At 38.6% G+C, this 13,996-nt stretch overlaps 1 protein-coding gene and 1 long non-coding RNA gene across 7 annotated transcripts; one reads left to right on the top strand and one right to left on the bottom strand.

Annotated features, from left to right (window-relative positions):
• Window positions 1–2,764: 2,764 nt before the first annotated feature.
• Window positions 2,765–4,898, top strand: LOC109073202. Its single transcript, XR_006159539.1, has 4 exons — window positions 2,765–2,927; window positions 3,108–3,372; window positions 3,471–3,558; window positions 3,820–4,898. It is a non-coding gene; the product is annotated as an uncharacterized LOC109073202 (long non-coding RNA).
• A 4,376-nt stretch (window positions 4,899–9,274) lies between these two features.
• LOC109109766 (gastrula zinc finger protein XlCGF8.2DB-like) lies at window positions 9,275–12,351 on the bottom strand. 6 transcript variants are annotated; one of them, XM_019122833.2, is made up of 3 exons: window positions 12,223–12,351; window positions 11,864–11,976; window positions 9,275–10,812 (listed from the first exon to the last, which is right to left on the bottom strand). In XM_019122833.2, the coding sequence occupies exons 2-3, from the start codon at window positions 11,916–11,918 to the stop codon at window positions 9,749–9,751; spliced, it is 1,119 nt and encodes a 372-aa protein (XP_018978378.1). In that variant the 5' UTR covers window positions 11,919–11,976; window positions 12,223–12,351; the 3' UTR covers window positions 9,275–9,748. The 6 variants fall into 6 exon arrangements, with proteins under 6 accessions (XP_018978378.1, XP_042610698.1, XP_018978372.1 ...); XM_042754764.1 differs by having other exon boundaries at window positions 12,188–12,338; XM_019122827.2 differs by having other exon boundaries at window positions 12,154–12,337.
• Window positions 12,352–13,996: the final 1,645 nt, after the last annotated feature.

Below are 13,996 nucleotides of genomic sequence, written 5' to 3'. Positions count from 1 at the left end.
TGTCAAGCACCACCATCACCCGTCCACGACCACAACGTCCTGAGGAAGATCAAAATGAAGACCAAAACCACCCAGAGAGAAAGACGGCAAGACAGGATGCTGTTCGAAAAGCAATGAACGAAGCCAGGACTAAACTCAAGCCATTGTGGGATTTGCTAAACGATCCCCAGGCCTCCTTTGACAACTTGTCAGACTTGCTGACCAAATGTAATCTGTCCATGGATGATTACTGTGAATACACCGAGGCACTGTCCACTTCTAACGTGATTTTGCTGAAGCGTGATCCAAAGGAGGCTTGGGTGAATGGATACAACCCAGATTTGCTGAGGGCATGGAACACCAACATGGACATACAGTTCGTTCTTGACTCTTTCAGCTGCATCATGTATATGTTGTCCTACATTTCCAAGCCAGAACATGAAATTAATGATTTCCTGAAGACCGTGATCAAGGGTGTTCGTGAAACCAACGTGAACGAAGAGGACAAAATGAAGCAGATAATGCAGGCCTACTCCAAACACAGGCAAGTGAGTGCTCAGGAGTCTGTGGCACGAACATGCAGCTTACCAATGAAGAAGTGTTCACGAAGTGTTGTGTTTTATACCGACGGATGATGATGCCCTGAAGATGAGTTTGCCCCGTAGTGTCCTACACAGCAAAGATCCTGATTCAGAGGATGTCTGGATGTCAGGTATGATAGACAAATACAGAGCAAGGCCTCAAACACCAGAGTTTGAAAAGATGTGCCTTGCAGAGTTTGTGTCGAATTACCGTGTTGTGTATGGTCGGCAAATTAAAGGAAAGAATGTCCTCCCACTCCTCAACGATATGGGATTCATTCAGAAGAGAACTGTTGGTAAGGCTGCAATTATCAGGTATGCTCGGTTTTCAGAGGAGAAGCAACAGGAGAAGTTTTGCGGAACAATGGTAAAACTTTACGTGCCACATCGTTTCAACGAACAGCTGAAACCTCAACGGTATCCAACGTATCAGGAGTTTTACAAAAATGCATTTGTGGAACTCCCGGCACACCCTGGTCTCCTAATGCCTATCTGTGGCTTAGTTAAAGCACAACAGCAGAAGTTTGAAAAACACAGCAAAAATGTGGACGAAGCATTTGAACAGCTGCAGCGGGAAGGACCATCTGAGAATGCTTGGTCTGCTTTTGCACCTGAAATCGACGTTGATCGCATGGAGTGTGTTGCAGAACAACAAGATGTCGATCCAGAAGAAGATGAACAGGATGATGTTCCGGAATACCAGATTCTTCGTGAAGATGGAGACGGTGTCGTACCACAGATAGAGGCACCACAGATGACTAATGAATTTCTGAGGAAGATGTTTAGGAGTCTTAATGAGACGCAGGCAGCAATTTTTTACACTGTTCGCCAGTGGTGTCAGAAGCATGTGTGGGGTCACAATCCAGAGCAGTTTTTTTACTTTTTGTCAGGCGGTGCTGGTTGTGGGAAATCACATGTCATCAAGTGCATACACTCGGAAGCAACCAAGATTCTGCGACAACTCCCTCGACTCCGGGAAGAAGGGGATCTCTCTGTGCCCACGGTGCTGTTGTCTGTGTTTACTGGAACGGCAGCATTCAACATCTCTGGTAAAACACTGCATTCCCTTTTAAAACTACCAAGGAGTCTGAAGCCACCTTATCAAGGACTTGGGAACGCCCTAGATGAAGTGAGAGCAGGATTACGCGAGGTGGAGATTCTTATCATTGATGAAATATCCATGGTTTCAAAGGACCTGTTTACTTACGTAAACTGGAGATTTCAGCAGATCAAAGGCAGCAAGAAACCTTTTGGAGGAATATCTTGCCTCGTTGTAGGGGATTATTATCAACTGCCACCGCTTGGTAAAGCCAAACCGCTCTGCGTGTATGAAGAGGATGTGGTGGACTTCTGGAAGGACCATTTTCAAATCATCACCCTCACAGAGATCATGCGCCAGAAAGAAGACCTCGCTTTCGCTGAACTTTTGAACCGACTACGAGTGAAGCAGAAGACTGAAGCTCTCAGGGAAGATGATAGAGCTTTGTTATTCCAGGCTGTGAAGAAGCCAGAAGACTGCCCGCGTGATGCTCTGCATATATTCGCTACTAACAAAGAAGTTGACAAGTACAATACCGAGACTGTACAGGCCCTTTTCTCTGACATCATAACAATTGATGCCGAAGATTACAGGAAGGACCCAAAAACATGCTGAACTTGGGGCCACTGAACCTGCATTAACGACGACAGTGGGGCTAGAGCAGCCTTAGTCCCCAGGTTGGCTGGTATGGATGTGTGTTTCGGTGTTGTACCATACGGAACCTGGGGCCACTGAACCTGCATTAACGACGACAGTGGTTGTACCATACGGTAAGTGGGGAGGTTGGATGTTATGGATGTGTTTTGGTGTTGTGCCATACGGTACCTGGGGCCACTGAACCTGCATTAACGACGACAGTGGGGCTAGAGCAGCCTTAGTCCCCAGGTTGGCTGGTATGGATGTGTTTTGGTGTTGTGCCATACGGTACCTGGGGCCACTGAACCTGCATTAACGACGACAGTGGGGCTAGAACAGCCTTAGTCCCCGGGTTGGCTGGTATGGTGTTGTTTTGCTGTTGTGTCATATGGAACCGAGGGCCACTGAACCCGCATTAATGATGACAGTGGAGGCGCTGACAGCCTTGGCCGACAGGTTGGCGCATACAGTCGTGTTGGCATGTACGGTCATGTTGCGGTTAGATTGTGGTGTCTGTGGTCATATAAAGGTGTTATGCCATTGAGCTATCTAGAGAGTACAGCAGCAGGAAGGATGAAGGAGTAGTGTGGCAGCTCCAGGGAGGACACTAGGAAGGCAGCAGCATACAGGACGCAGTGAGGATTAGTGTGGCAGCTCCAGGGAGGACACAGACAGTGAGAGCAAAAGCAGCAGTAAGTCATAAAAGACAGTAAGGTAAAGTGAGAAGTAGTAAGAGACTGTTATGTATTTGATTTTGACCTTAACATAACATTTTTTTAAAATGATTTTGTGTTCAATCTGTACAATGTGTACTGGATGTATTATTTGCAGTCCTCTGCTATTCTAATATTGATATGTGCTCTTCTGTAAAGTTGCAGGAAGATTTTGGAGACAATAGCAGTCCTCTCCAACACTGGATATGAGTGTGCAATATACCATCTAAAGCTAAGTGTTAAAAGATGTCACTTCAGTCACTGTACTACTGCACACGATAACCACATTAAAAGAAATATTGTAATCTAATTTTGATTTTGATGTTTTTCAGGAACCGGCAAGTCAGAATGTCTGAGAAGATCAAGTGTGCTACAATACTGATGATGATGAGCTGGATACCAGCTCATGTGCTAATTTCTTTCAGTAAGTTTTAGTTTACTTTTTTTTTTTTTTTTTTTTTTAGTTTATATGTAAATGTGTATGTAGTGATCCCCTTATTCATTTATTAATTTAATTACCAGAGGACAGGACCAGATGTGTTTGGAGTTGAGGACAATGCTGAAGACTAAAGAAGCAAAGGAAGAAGCACACAGAAGCACAAGCACTGAGGTAAAGTTTGTCAATAATACTGATAAGGTCTAGTGTTTCAGTCCATTTTATCATACAATGTGTTTGTTCAAAGGCATGTGCTTTGATGTGAAAGCTTAGATTTTAAAGTGTATGATGGTTCTCAGGAGTGAGAGAGCAGAAATGTCTCTTGCAAGACATACATCTGACCTTAAAGTTTATGCTCTATAAGTCTTGCAGAATGAAAACAATTCAATTCAATTCACTAACATAATTATATCTGTTATACCTCCTCTACCTCAGGGTGTCCAGCCTGTTTGCCATGTCAGATCCAGCGGCTAGATGGCGGGAGATGCTTCATTATACCCCTGATTGCATTTAATCATTTTATTAATCAATTAATCATCAATTAATTAATTTTAATATATAAATTATCTTATTATCATATAAAATAATTGGTCTCAATTTAATATTTCATATATTAGCTTAAATAAGAATGTTGTTATAATGTGTACGCCATGCCAGAGGAGGATGGGATCCCCCTGATGAGTCTGGTTCCTCTCAAGGTTTTTTATCTCCTTAAGAGTTTTTTCCTTGCCACCGTCGCCACTGGCTGGCTCACTGGGGGTGTTGTGTCAAATCCTGTGTTCCTCTCGGGATCCTGACCAGGGTTTCAAAAACAATAGTTTGAGAGTCGATTAATATTTTTTTTTAATTGATTAAATCATAGAAATTTAAATAAGGCTCCACAATTAATTTGAAATAAAAGTGAAATCATGTTATGGCTTAGTCACTTACGATAAAGCAGTAAGCCCTGTGACGCCATGATTTACAGTGCTTTCAGAACTGCTAAGGGGGGTTGTTAAAAGCCCTTCTGGTTTTCTGAAATCACAGGGCTTATGTGCTTATGCCTTTTATAAATACTTGTGCAGTAATAGACGGAATCATGGACAGTAATTTAATATTTTACAATGGCTTTGAATGCAACATGCACAAGATTCTCTTTGTTATACAATAATTCAAACAGTTTCACCAGTATTCTGCCAAAATAGAAACTTGAAGGATTTCAAACAAAAATTAGTATTGTGTAAAACAAGTTAACAAATTCCCCTAGTAAAATTTTATTGCAACAATAAAGTACGTGAAAGTGAAGAAATTAAAACAAAAATTAGTATTGTGTAAAACAAGTTGATATATAATTTTCTCGTAGTACAATTTTATTATTGCAACAGTAAGGTATTTGTTTTTTATTTTTATAATCTTGTTAATGCAGATATTAGATAATTTTAATATGAAGTTAAAATAATATTTAAATGTGAGCTAGTATGATATTATAGGGTGGGATTTGGCACAACAGGCGTTTTCTAAATCTTTTTATAATAATTTTGTTTGTTATACCTCCTCTAGTTCTTTTTGTATTTATTTTATTTTATTTAGTGGATCATTTGTTTTTTTTTTTATTGTGTATTTTTCAGTGGGTCATGGGGGTATTCCAGAAAGCAAGGTTAACTTACTGTCACATATACACTCAGTTGATTAACCCAAACCTTGCTTAATTGAGGTATGCTGGTTGCAAAAGCTGGTTGCAAAAGCTGGTTGTTGTGGCCTTATTTTCACTGTTTACATATTCTTAATTAAAATATTTAATGTCAGGACTAAGGATTGCAAAAAAATAAATAACCTTATGGTGTCCAGAAATCATTAATTTGAACTGATTGACAAAGAATTGGTGTTTAATGCTCAGCATCAAATCTACAATAGTAGTACTATTAGGCTCGTGATTCTTTACGGGAGTGAATGCACATAAATTTGCCACATAAACCAGCGTTCTCAAATGGGCTGTGGGTATCATGCAAGAGGTTCATTCGAAGTATAGTATGTTTTCCAATTAAAATTGGTGATTGTATATCAAGAGAATAAACATGTTTGTGTACATTATATTTTGTGATTTCACCGGAACAAGTTGAACGTGCTCAAGTGGCGTCTGTCATTGCTAAGCAACCACGAGCTGCGCTCTCCATGACAAAGCAGAAATTTCAAGAAAGGAATACTCGGCATGATTTCAGAAACAACAGGTAAACTTTATTTGACAAACAAATGGTATGAATGCACTGCTAGTGAACAGGAGATTGACTTATTGATAATTTTTATTATGTTCATCTGTGCCGCGAGATGTTTCAAAAAGTGGTGGGGACAAAATCGACCCTCCAAGAAAGCAAATCCAAATATCCACACGATTGCAAATGTGATATTGATTTAATACAAGTTAATTGCTCTCTTTAGAGTTTTTCGTTTTTATCATCATTGTATTTTTTCTATTAAATTTTTTTTATTTAACATTTTTTTTATGTAAATGTATTTATGAAGATAAAATGTGGCCAAAGTCAATTTAGGGGGCAAATATTATCCTTTAATGGAAAAGGTGCAGTGGAAAGGTATGCAGAAGGATGGTCTCAGGAGGTACTCCGCTTTAAAAAGTTTGGGAACCACTGCTCTAATGCATCTGTTTTGCATGGTTTATTGTGTAACAAAATATCAGTAATGAGCAGGGGAGAAATTATACATATGCGTGGCTTTTAATTATAAACTAAACCGATATGCACCGGGACTCTTATTTTGAAATGTGTGTCTTACTATTGGAGGCTGCTCATTCGATTTCAGATTAGGGAGATAAAATACACTCTTACAACAGTCTAAAATATGGTACCATATATACACTGCAACATAAACATTTTCATAAATTATAAACCGCAATTGCTTGGCATAAATGTGGGATATTCATTGATTGTGCACTGCTCTAAAGCGGTCGCTGCCTGTAGAATGTGCTACAGCTCCACCTTTTGACAATGAAACACAGCGTTCATCTTAAATACTGGCGCCAAATCACAGCATCCTCACTCTTCTTCGAGATGGCGGATGACAGAGTACCTCGTGTATGGATTGTTGGCAGTTCAATTATTCGAAGGCTGTATGCTCACATTGGTGAGCAGGGGCTCGACAGGAGCCTTGGCCTTCGCTGCAGGATTAGTTGGGAGGGCAGAGGAGGCAGACTCTGGGAGCAGTTGCTTCCAGTGCTGCGGTCTCTCAGGGCCAAAGCTCCAGCTCCCGACATCTTGATTATTCACCTCGGTGGAAACAGCTTGTGTCGGGAGGGCCGCAACCGCCTGGATTTCCTTCGGGAAATGAAGACGGACCTGGCTGAAGTCTTCAGGATGCTCCCCAGAACCAGGCTTCTTTTTTCGTTCATTCTGCCCCGACTGAATTGGCGAGGGCAGACTGCTAGGTCTGCATACGGCATCGAACGGAGCCGGCGGTGGCTCAACAGTGCGATTGCAGGCTTCTTGGCAGAGAGACAGATGCGCTGCTTTCGTCATTCCAACATCGACCTGTCGCTGCTGTGCAGGGACGGAGTCCACCTGAGTCCAGAGGGGAATGAGCGTTTGCTGAATAACCTAAGAGAAGCTCTACAATTTGCGTATTCATAGATCCACATATAGGTCAGTAAGGCAAAGGGTGTAGAGTTGCATTCAAGCTATTTTAAGGCATGAGAAAATTATTTTCACAAGAAGAAACATTTAAATGTCATTTTGATGATCAAAGATGAGTTTTAAAGGATAACATTTTTGACTACAGGGGATTTTTAAACCTAAAAAGTGTTCCACAATACAAGCATTTTAAATGGTACTTTACACACTGTTAAATTAATTGATGTCAATATTTTTGTCTTCATCTGTTTAAGGCAAACAAAAGCCATTGAATGCAATTTTAAGAATGTTTACATGAGGTAAAAATAAAACATGTTTAATTTATTTACATTGATAGGCCTATGCCGTAATTTAATATAAATTTCAGCTTAACAGATTGTCTGTTCATGGTACAGAAGTTAATTTAAATCTACAGAATTTTCTGTTTTAAAGTTTAATAAAGTGTCAATAAATTGAATAGAAAATGTCCTGGTAATTTTCTGCCAGTATTTTTTTTTTTTAAACAGTGTGGATTATCTTTGCTTATTTTGTTAAATGAATTCTACTACTGTAACCTACTGTTTATACAGCTTGTAGATTAAATTACTATTTTGAAATTCCTGATATTGTTTTAGAAAACAGAATAGGGTAAGTAATAGTCTGGAAACATAAGCATTTTTCCATACTGGGCTTTACTGCTTGACATATTAATGGATCTTGTTTGAAATGTTAGATTAAGTCCAACCCCGGCCAATGAAATCTGTCAAAAATATCTGTTGCCTTGTTCCCAGACCTGTATTAACAGTCTTTATCAGTCAGAAAGTTGACTGTGAAGAGGCAGACAAGGGCAGAATCAGGTGAAGAAGCGATGATGATAAAAATAACCAGGAAAAATCCAACAAGTGTTATTATACCACAAGCAGTAGCAAAGGAAAATTACTGCTTCACAACATGAGCTTTAACTGTGATGATAAAGGGGTCATATGATGTGATTTCAAGTTTTCCTTTCTCTTTGGAGTGTTACAAGCTCTTAGTGAATAAATAAGATCTGTAAAGTTGCAAAGACTAAACTCTCAAATCCAAAGAGATATTCTTTATAAAAGTTAAGACTTGTCCCCGCTCCCCTAAAACACCTCATTCTAATACGCCCCCTCATGTCTACGTCACTATGTGGGAACACCGCCCAGATGTTCACGCAAAGAAAGGCGTAACTTTCATTCTCGTTGTAGTATTATTGTAGCCGCTGCCATGTCGTATAGACGCTTTGCGTTTCACTGTGAACAGTGTTCCCAACTTCTTCAATGGAAAGTAGCTAAACCCCTGCTGAAAAGTCTCTAAATGTCTCTAGATGCCGTCATGCATTAATTAGCATATTCATGAAGTAAGTGCGAAGTATTCTCTTTCCTCCCTGTGCTCACATACTGCATTTTAATGCATCCAAATTCTCAATTCAATAAAACAGTATAATTTTAATTTCTTTTTATTGTATTTTAATTTTTATGTTCATGTTTTTATTTATTGTATTTTATTGTTTCTGTTGTGCGGTAAATTAATTATTATTATAATGATTTAAAAGATGTTAATTATCACTAAATTACTATTATGGATATTGTCTAATGAAATCAAATACACGTAAGATTAAGACAATGGTTGTGCTGTGATTTTGGCTATACTTGCATGTAAAAATAGAGTAAGAAGCAACAGAATATCTTTTTTTAACTGAAAGTGCTGCTCCTCTCTGCGCTCGCTGAACAGAGCAGATGCAGAGAGAGAGGCGTGTGCACAGGGAAAGAGAGACCTCGCGCTCGTGCGGCAGTACCAGAGAGTCTCAGAGACTAGATAAGGTTTGTCCAAGAAAGTCGCTAGATCTGTCGCTAGTCGCTTTTTTGGAAAAAGTCGCTAGGGGGGTCTGAAAAGTCGCTAAGTTGGCAACACTGACTGTGAAAGCGAAATTACTTTGTTTGTCCTTCCAAAAGGGGACGATATCTGCTTCGTCTTGCCTGGAGCTGATCGTGCTGGTCGCTGAGGAAATACATCAACTTTACACTGTGGATCGCTGAATCGGCTCTCACCATGGACGAAGAGGCGTCTAGCCTGGGGTCTCTGTTCACTCAAACCGGCTGTGCTTGGAAAGCCCATCACAATATGTTAAGGGGCGTAACATTTCCGTCACACGCTAGAGGTATTCGGCCAATCACAATGCACCGGATAGCTGGCCAATGACAGCACACCTCACTTTTCAGAGCGATGAGCTTTGTGAAAATCGACACGTTTCAGAAGGCGGGGCATAGAGGAGAAACAATAATGTACAGTATGTGGAAAATAATGTGTGTTTTGAACCTTAAACCGCATAAACATTTCATTACACCAAATACACAACATAATGTTCTTTTTAGCAACATCATATGACCCCTTCAACGGAGACATTCTCTTCTCTCTTACTTAAACTTATATTCATTGAAACCACTCAACCACAAGATCATAACAGAGGAAGGAAAATAATTACAAAATATACAAACACCAAAAATGACAATAAATGCATGAATATGTAAGATAGAAAATAAAACAATGCAAATGTAGGGTTGCTCTCCTGAAGCAATGCACACACACACACACATGCAGGTTGCTACAAAGAATCGTCAGATAGTTCATTGAGGACGCAGCATCGCACCTGAAAGTACCAGATCTGAACATGCCTTATTCGTATGACTGGGTAGAGAAGATAATTGGGTGAAACTCTTCCCACAGGACTGGCAGTGACAGGGCTTCTATCTAGTGTGGACACTCTTATGTCTTTTCAGGTTTCCTAAAATACTGAATCTCTTGTCACAGTGTGAACACTGGTAAGGTTTTTCTCCAGTGTGAACTGCCTGGTGCTGTTTCAGTACATAGAGTGTGAAAAAAGTCTTTCCGCACTCAGAGCAAGTATGATCCTTCACACCGCTGTGTCTTTTCTGGTGTATTTTCAAACCATTCAGATGTCTAAAGCTCTTTGCACACAAAGAACATACGTAAGGCCTCGCCTCTGAATGAGTTTTCAGGTGGTCCTTCAGGTTATCTGGCCTAAAAAACCTTTTAGTGCACTGGTCACAGTTATAAATCCTTTCTCTAGAATGGTGGAGCAGATGTACTTTGAAAACACTTGACTTCCTGAAACTCTTCCCGCACTGTTCACAGGTGTGCAGGTTTTCTCCCGTGTGGATCTTTATGTGATTATTCAGTAGCTGTTTTCGTGTGAAACTCTTCCCGCAGTGATCACACGAGTGCGGCTTCTCTCCAGTGTGGATTCTCATGTGTTGATCAAGGAGGTGTTTTTGTCTGAATCTCTTTCCGCACTGAGTGCATGTGTGTGTTTTTTCTCCAGTGGTTTTACTCCAGGGCTTTTCTCCATCGTGCATTCTCATGTGTGTATTAAGGTTTCCTTTATGTCTGAATTTCCTCCCGCACTGATCACACATGTACGGCATCTCTCCGGTGTGGATCTTCATGTGTTCTTTAAGGTTTCCTTTATTTCTGAACTTCTTCCCGCACTGATCACATGTGTGTGGCTTCTCGTCAGTGTGGACTTTCTTGTGTCTGGCAAGGTTTGCTTTTTGCCTGAAAGTCTTCTCGCACAGATCACATGGGTACAGCTTCATTCCACTTTCAAATTTTATGTGAAGATTAAGACTTTCTTCGCATGTGAAAATCTCTCCACACTGAGGGCAAATGAAACATATCTTGGGTCTTGTTTCCCACGAGGGACCCAAGGATGTTTCATCAGTTTCCATGTCATGATGTTTCTTCCCCGCTTCAAACACTTCTTCCATCTCCTTGATCTCTTCCATCAGGTCTAAAGGAAATTAAAAAAATAATAAATTTAATTTTCTTTAAATCATTAAAAATGCCAAAAAGACCAAATGTAAAGGGAATAAGACGTGAACACTGATACATTAGCAGTAAGTATGATCATTTTGATGGATTCATTTGAACAGTGTACGCTGATCATTCGATTATTATTTTTATAACATTACAGTCAGAAATATCATGTCTTTGCAGTGAGAAGTATTAAATATTTGATGAACTACATTTTACATTCTTCAAGTCAGGGTTGTAAAATGTTCAAAATTTAAGTAACATTAGCTATGTTTCCATCCACCTATTTTTATGCACATTTTGGAATACTGCATTAAAAAAACACTAACTGAAAAACTTTTAGTGCTTCTCTATAGTATTAAGCCTCAAATGTCAACTATACATCCAATTGGTTTGTTCTTTAAATTATTTTTAAAAAAAAAAGGAAAAATATGAATGGTATTATGATGTTATACTAAAACTAATATTAAAATAATGGGGAAAAACCCTTAAGATAACATGTAGAAAGAAAAAACGCATCTTAAGCCTGCAGAATAACATAAGTGGACTCTGAACGATTACGTAGTTGTGGCACACATAATTGTAATCGTGATTAATACTAACACTCTAGCTGTTTAAATTTTAGTTTGTTCCATGTGCTATAAATTTACTTGATTCAGACAATTAGAGGTAGTTTTTCTTAATGTGCTATTAATGTTGTGTGATGTCTGTCCTGTATGTGGTGTAAAATCTATCATGCTGCAGAACAAATTCCCACAAAAAATATATATATAAATATACAGATTAATCACAATTAACGCTACAAAAGAGTCAAGAAGAGCAGTGAGTGATTTTGTCTTTTGTTGTTTGATAAACAATTCATACTCGCCAAAGGTTTAACAGACAGAAGAACTGTCATGTAGAAATATGATTGCATGAGTGTTTGAATCAGGATCACATTGATTAACTGAAATCATGATTTAATCATGAAGTCTGACTCTGAGTCTAGTTCATGACAGTGTTTTTACATCTGATGAGGAATCACCAACCTATTTGTTCTTCGATGACTTCTTGCTTTATCCAGCAGGGTTCTGGTCCATTCATGTTCTCGGTGTCTCTTTATGATCTTCGGCACTCCAGCATTCATTCATTCATCAGTCAGCTGCACACACGACCAGAAATATAGACGCGTTACTGACAGAGTTACCTTCTACACGTACCTGAGTTCACATTTCGTGCATATAAAGCTCTTGACTTTCGATCAAGAGACATTCAGTAACAGTCACTCTCACACACGCGCGCGCACACAGACACACACACGCGAAGACATATTCCTCACATCGAACACACGCGAAGACATCAGTATTCCTCACATCGAACACACGCACACATATAGCAGTGTACCCACGGATGAGCGACTCAAACGCCGCTGTAGCGCGCGTACTTTAGAACTGTATGAGGAAGAGAGCCAGCACTCAGCGCTGACGGAGCGGAGGCGCGCCTGGTGACGTCATCGGCGCGAGACGCAGTGACGCGGAGTCCGGCGCTTTTCTTTGTTTGTCAACGATGACGCTATAAAGGAAATTAATACAATAGTTTTGGATTTTATGTGGAAAAATAGACCGTACAAGTTTAAAAAAAAGAGATGTGCTTGCTACCTCCAGAAGTGAAGGTGCCTTGATTTTTTGCAGTGATTTCTGAAGTGAAAACATTTCAGTGGTCAAAACATCACTCAAATCTCTCTTATCTGTATCTACGAATTTAAAAACGGAGACGGTTTGTTTTGTGTTTTTTTTATTTTATTGTGGGTTCCATACATTAATATCATAATTGTTACAGTGTTTGAGGATCGAACTCACCCAATTTTTTTTTTTTAATACAATTCACCAGAAATCACACTGAAAAATAGGAACTATCGCAAACAGCCTGCGGTGTAAAAAAGAACATCACTAAACATGATTTATAATAAATATAACATACAAGGCTCATTTAAACACGTTTGGAAATTTGTAACATTTAATTTAAAAAAAGATGTCATCCTTCCCAAAACATGAACTGTATTTAAATTCTCGTCACTGATAGTATTTGCACTCAGCCCTTTTCTGCATTCAGCCAATATACTGCTAACAAATATATCAAAATGGACAAAAAATTATGTATATATATATATATATATATATATATATATACTTTTTTTGTATATTATATATATTTACTTTTTATATATATATAATATATATATTTACTTTTTTTATACTTTTTTTGGAGAAAAACAACAACAACAACTTTAGATGCCAGAAATGTGCCTGGTTGAAGTTATAACTGAAGCTGAGGTGTGTGTGCTTGATGCGTGAAAACAGACCTCATTGGTTCTTGCACATCATAAGCACTTTTGAGTTTCGGTTTACCATATTTAATGAGCATGAGATAAAATAAAAATGCAAAAATTAATGCTAAATCAATGAGTACTTCTTAAGTTGAAATAAAATTATAAGGAGTAAAAAGTACAGTATTTTCTTCAGAAATGTAATCAAGTAAAAGCAATCAGTTTAGATGTTACATGAATAAAGTACAAATACCCCCAAAATAATACTAAAGCACAGTAATCCAGTAAAATTACTAGTATTATAAATTAAAGTATTTTACACCCCTGCAAATAGCAAACATCTCAAAACAGTCTGGTATTATAACAAAACTATGGCTTTGCAAAAACACATTAAAATAAAACAATAAATATGATTACATATGATAAATAAAACAACAGATGTTATTTTCTACCTGTATTTAACATTTTCATAACTGTGTGTACATACAACCTTTCAGATTTTATGTTTATAAACATATGCTTCTGGAAATGGATCTTTTCTATCCCTAATCAGGGTTAATGTTTTGCATTTTAGGCTCATGTGCTTTGTGCAAATGTAATTGTGCAAGTGTAACTGATTAGTTTATTATTTTTTATATCATTCATATCAGAGACTTCAGAGTTGTGACGCAGAGTTTTTATATGTTTAATAGGCCTATTGTGTTCAAAACAATCCCGCAAACTACATGTCTTGTTATACACCGCACACAAACAGTATTACTTTGTTTTAATATGTATATAACGCAGTCTCTTTTGATAACTGATGATAATAATGCACTGCTCTCGTCCAAGCTTTTCAAGGCTACAGTAGCGGCTT

This window comes from Cyprinus carpio, unplaced genomic scaffold (assembly GCF_018340385.1).
Source record: "Cyprinus carpio isolate SPL01 unplaced genomic scaffold, ASM1834038v1 S000006590, whole genome shotgun sequence".
Lineage (NCBI taxonomy): Eukaryota > Metazoa > Chordata > Actinopteri > Cypriniformes > Cyprinidae > Cyprinus > Cyprinus carpio.
Note: the sequence above shows the minus strand (reverse complement) of the source record. Positions and strands in the feature narration are given on the sequence as shown.

Bases quoted from the DNA above. Each gene is read 5' to 3' on its own strand.
- LOC109109766 (XM_019122833.2), bottom strand. From the start codon at position 11,918: ATGAATGGACCAGAACCCTGCTGGATAAAGCAAGAAGTCATCGAAGAA. The intron at 10,813-11,863 runs GTTGGTGATTCC...AATTTCCTTTAG, and splicing joins AGTCATCGAAGAACAAATAG to ACCTGATGGAAGAGATCAAG.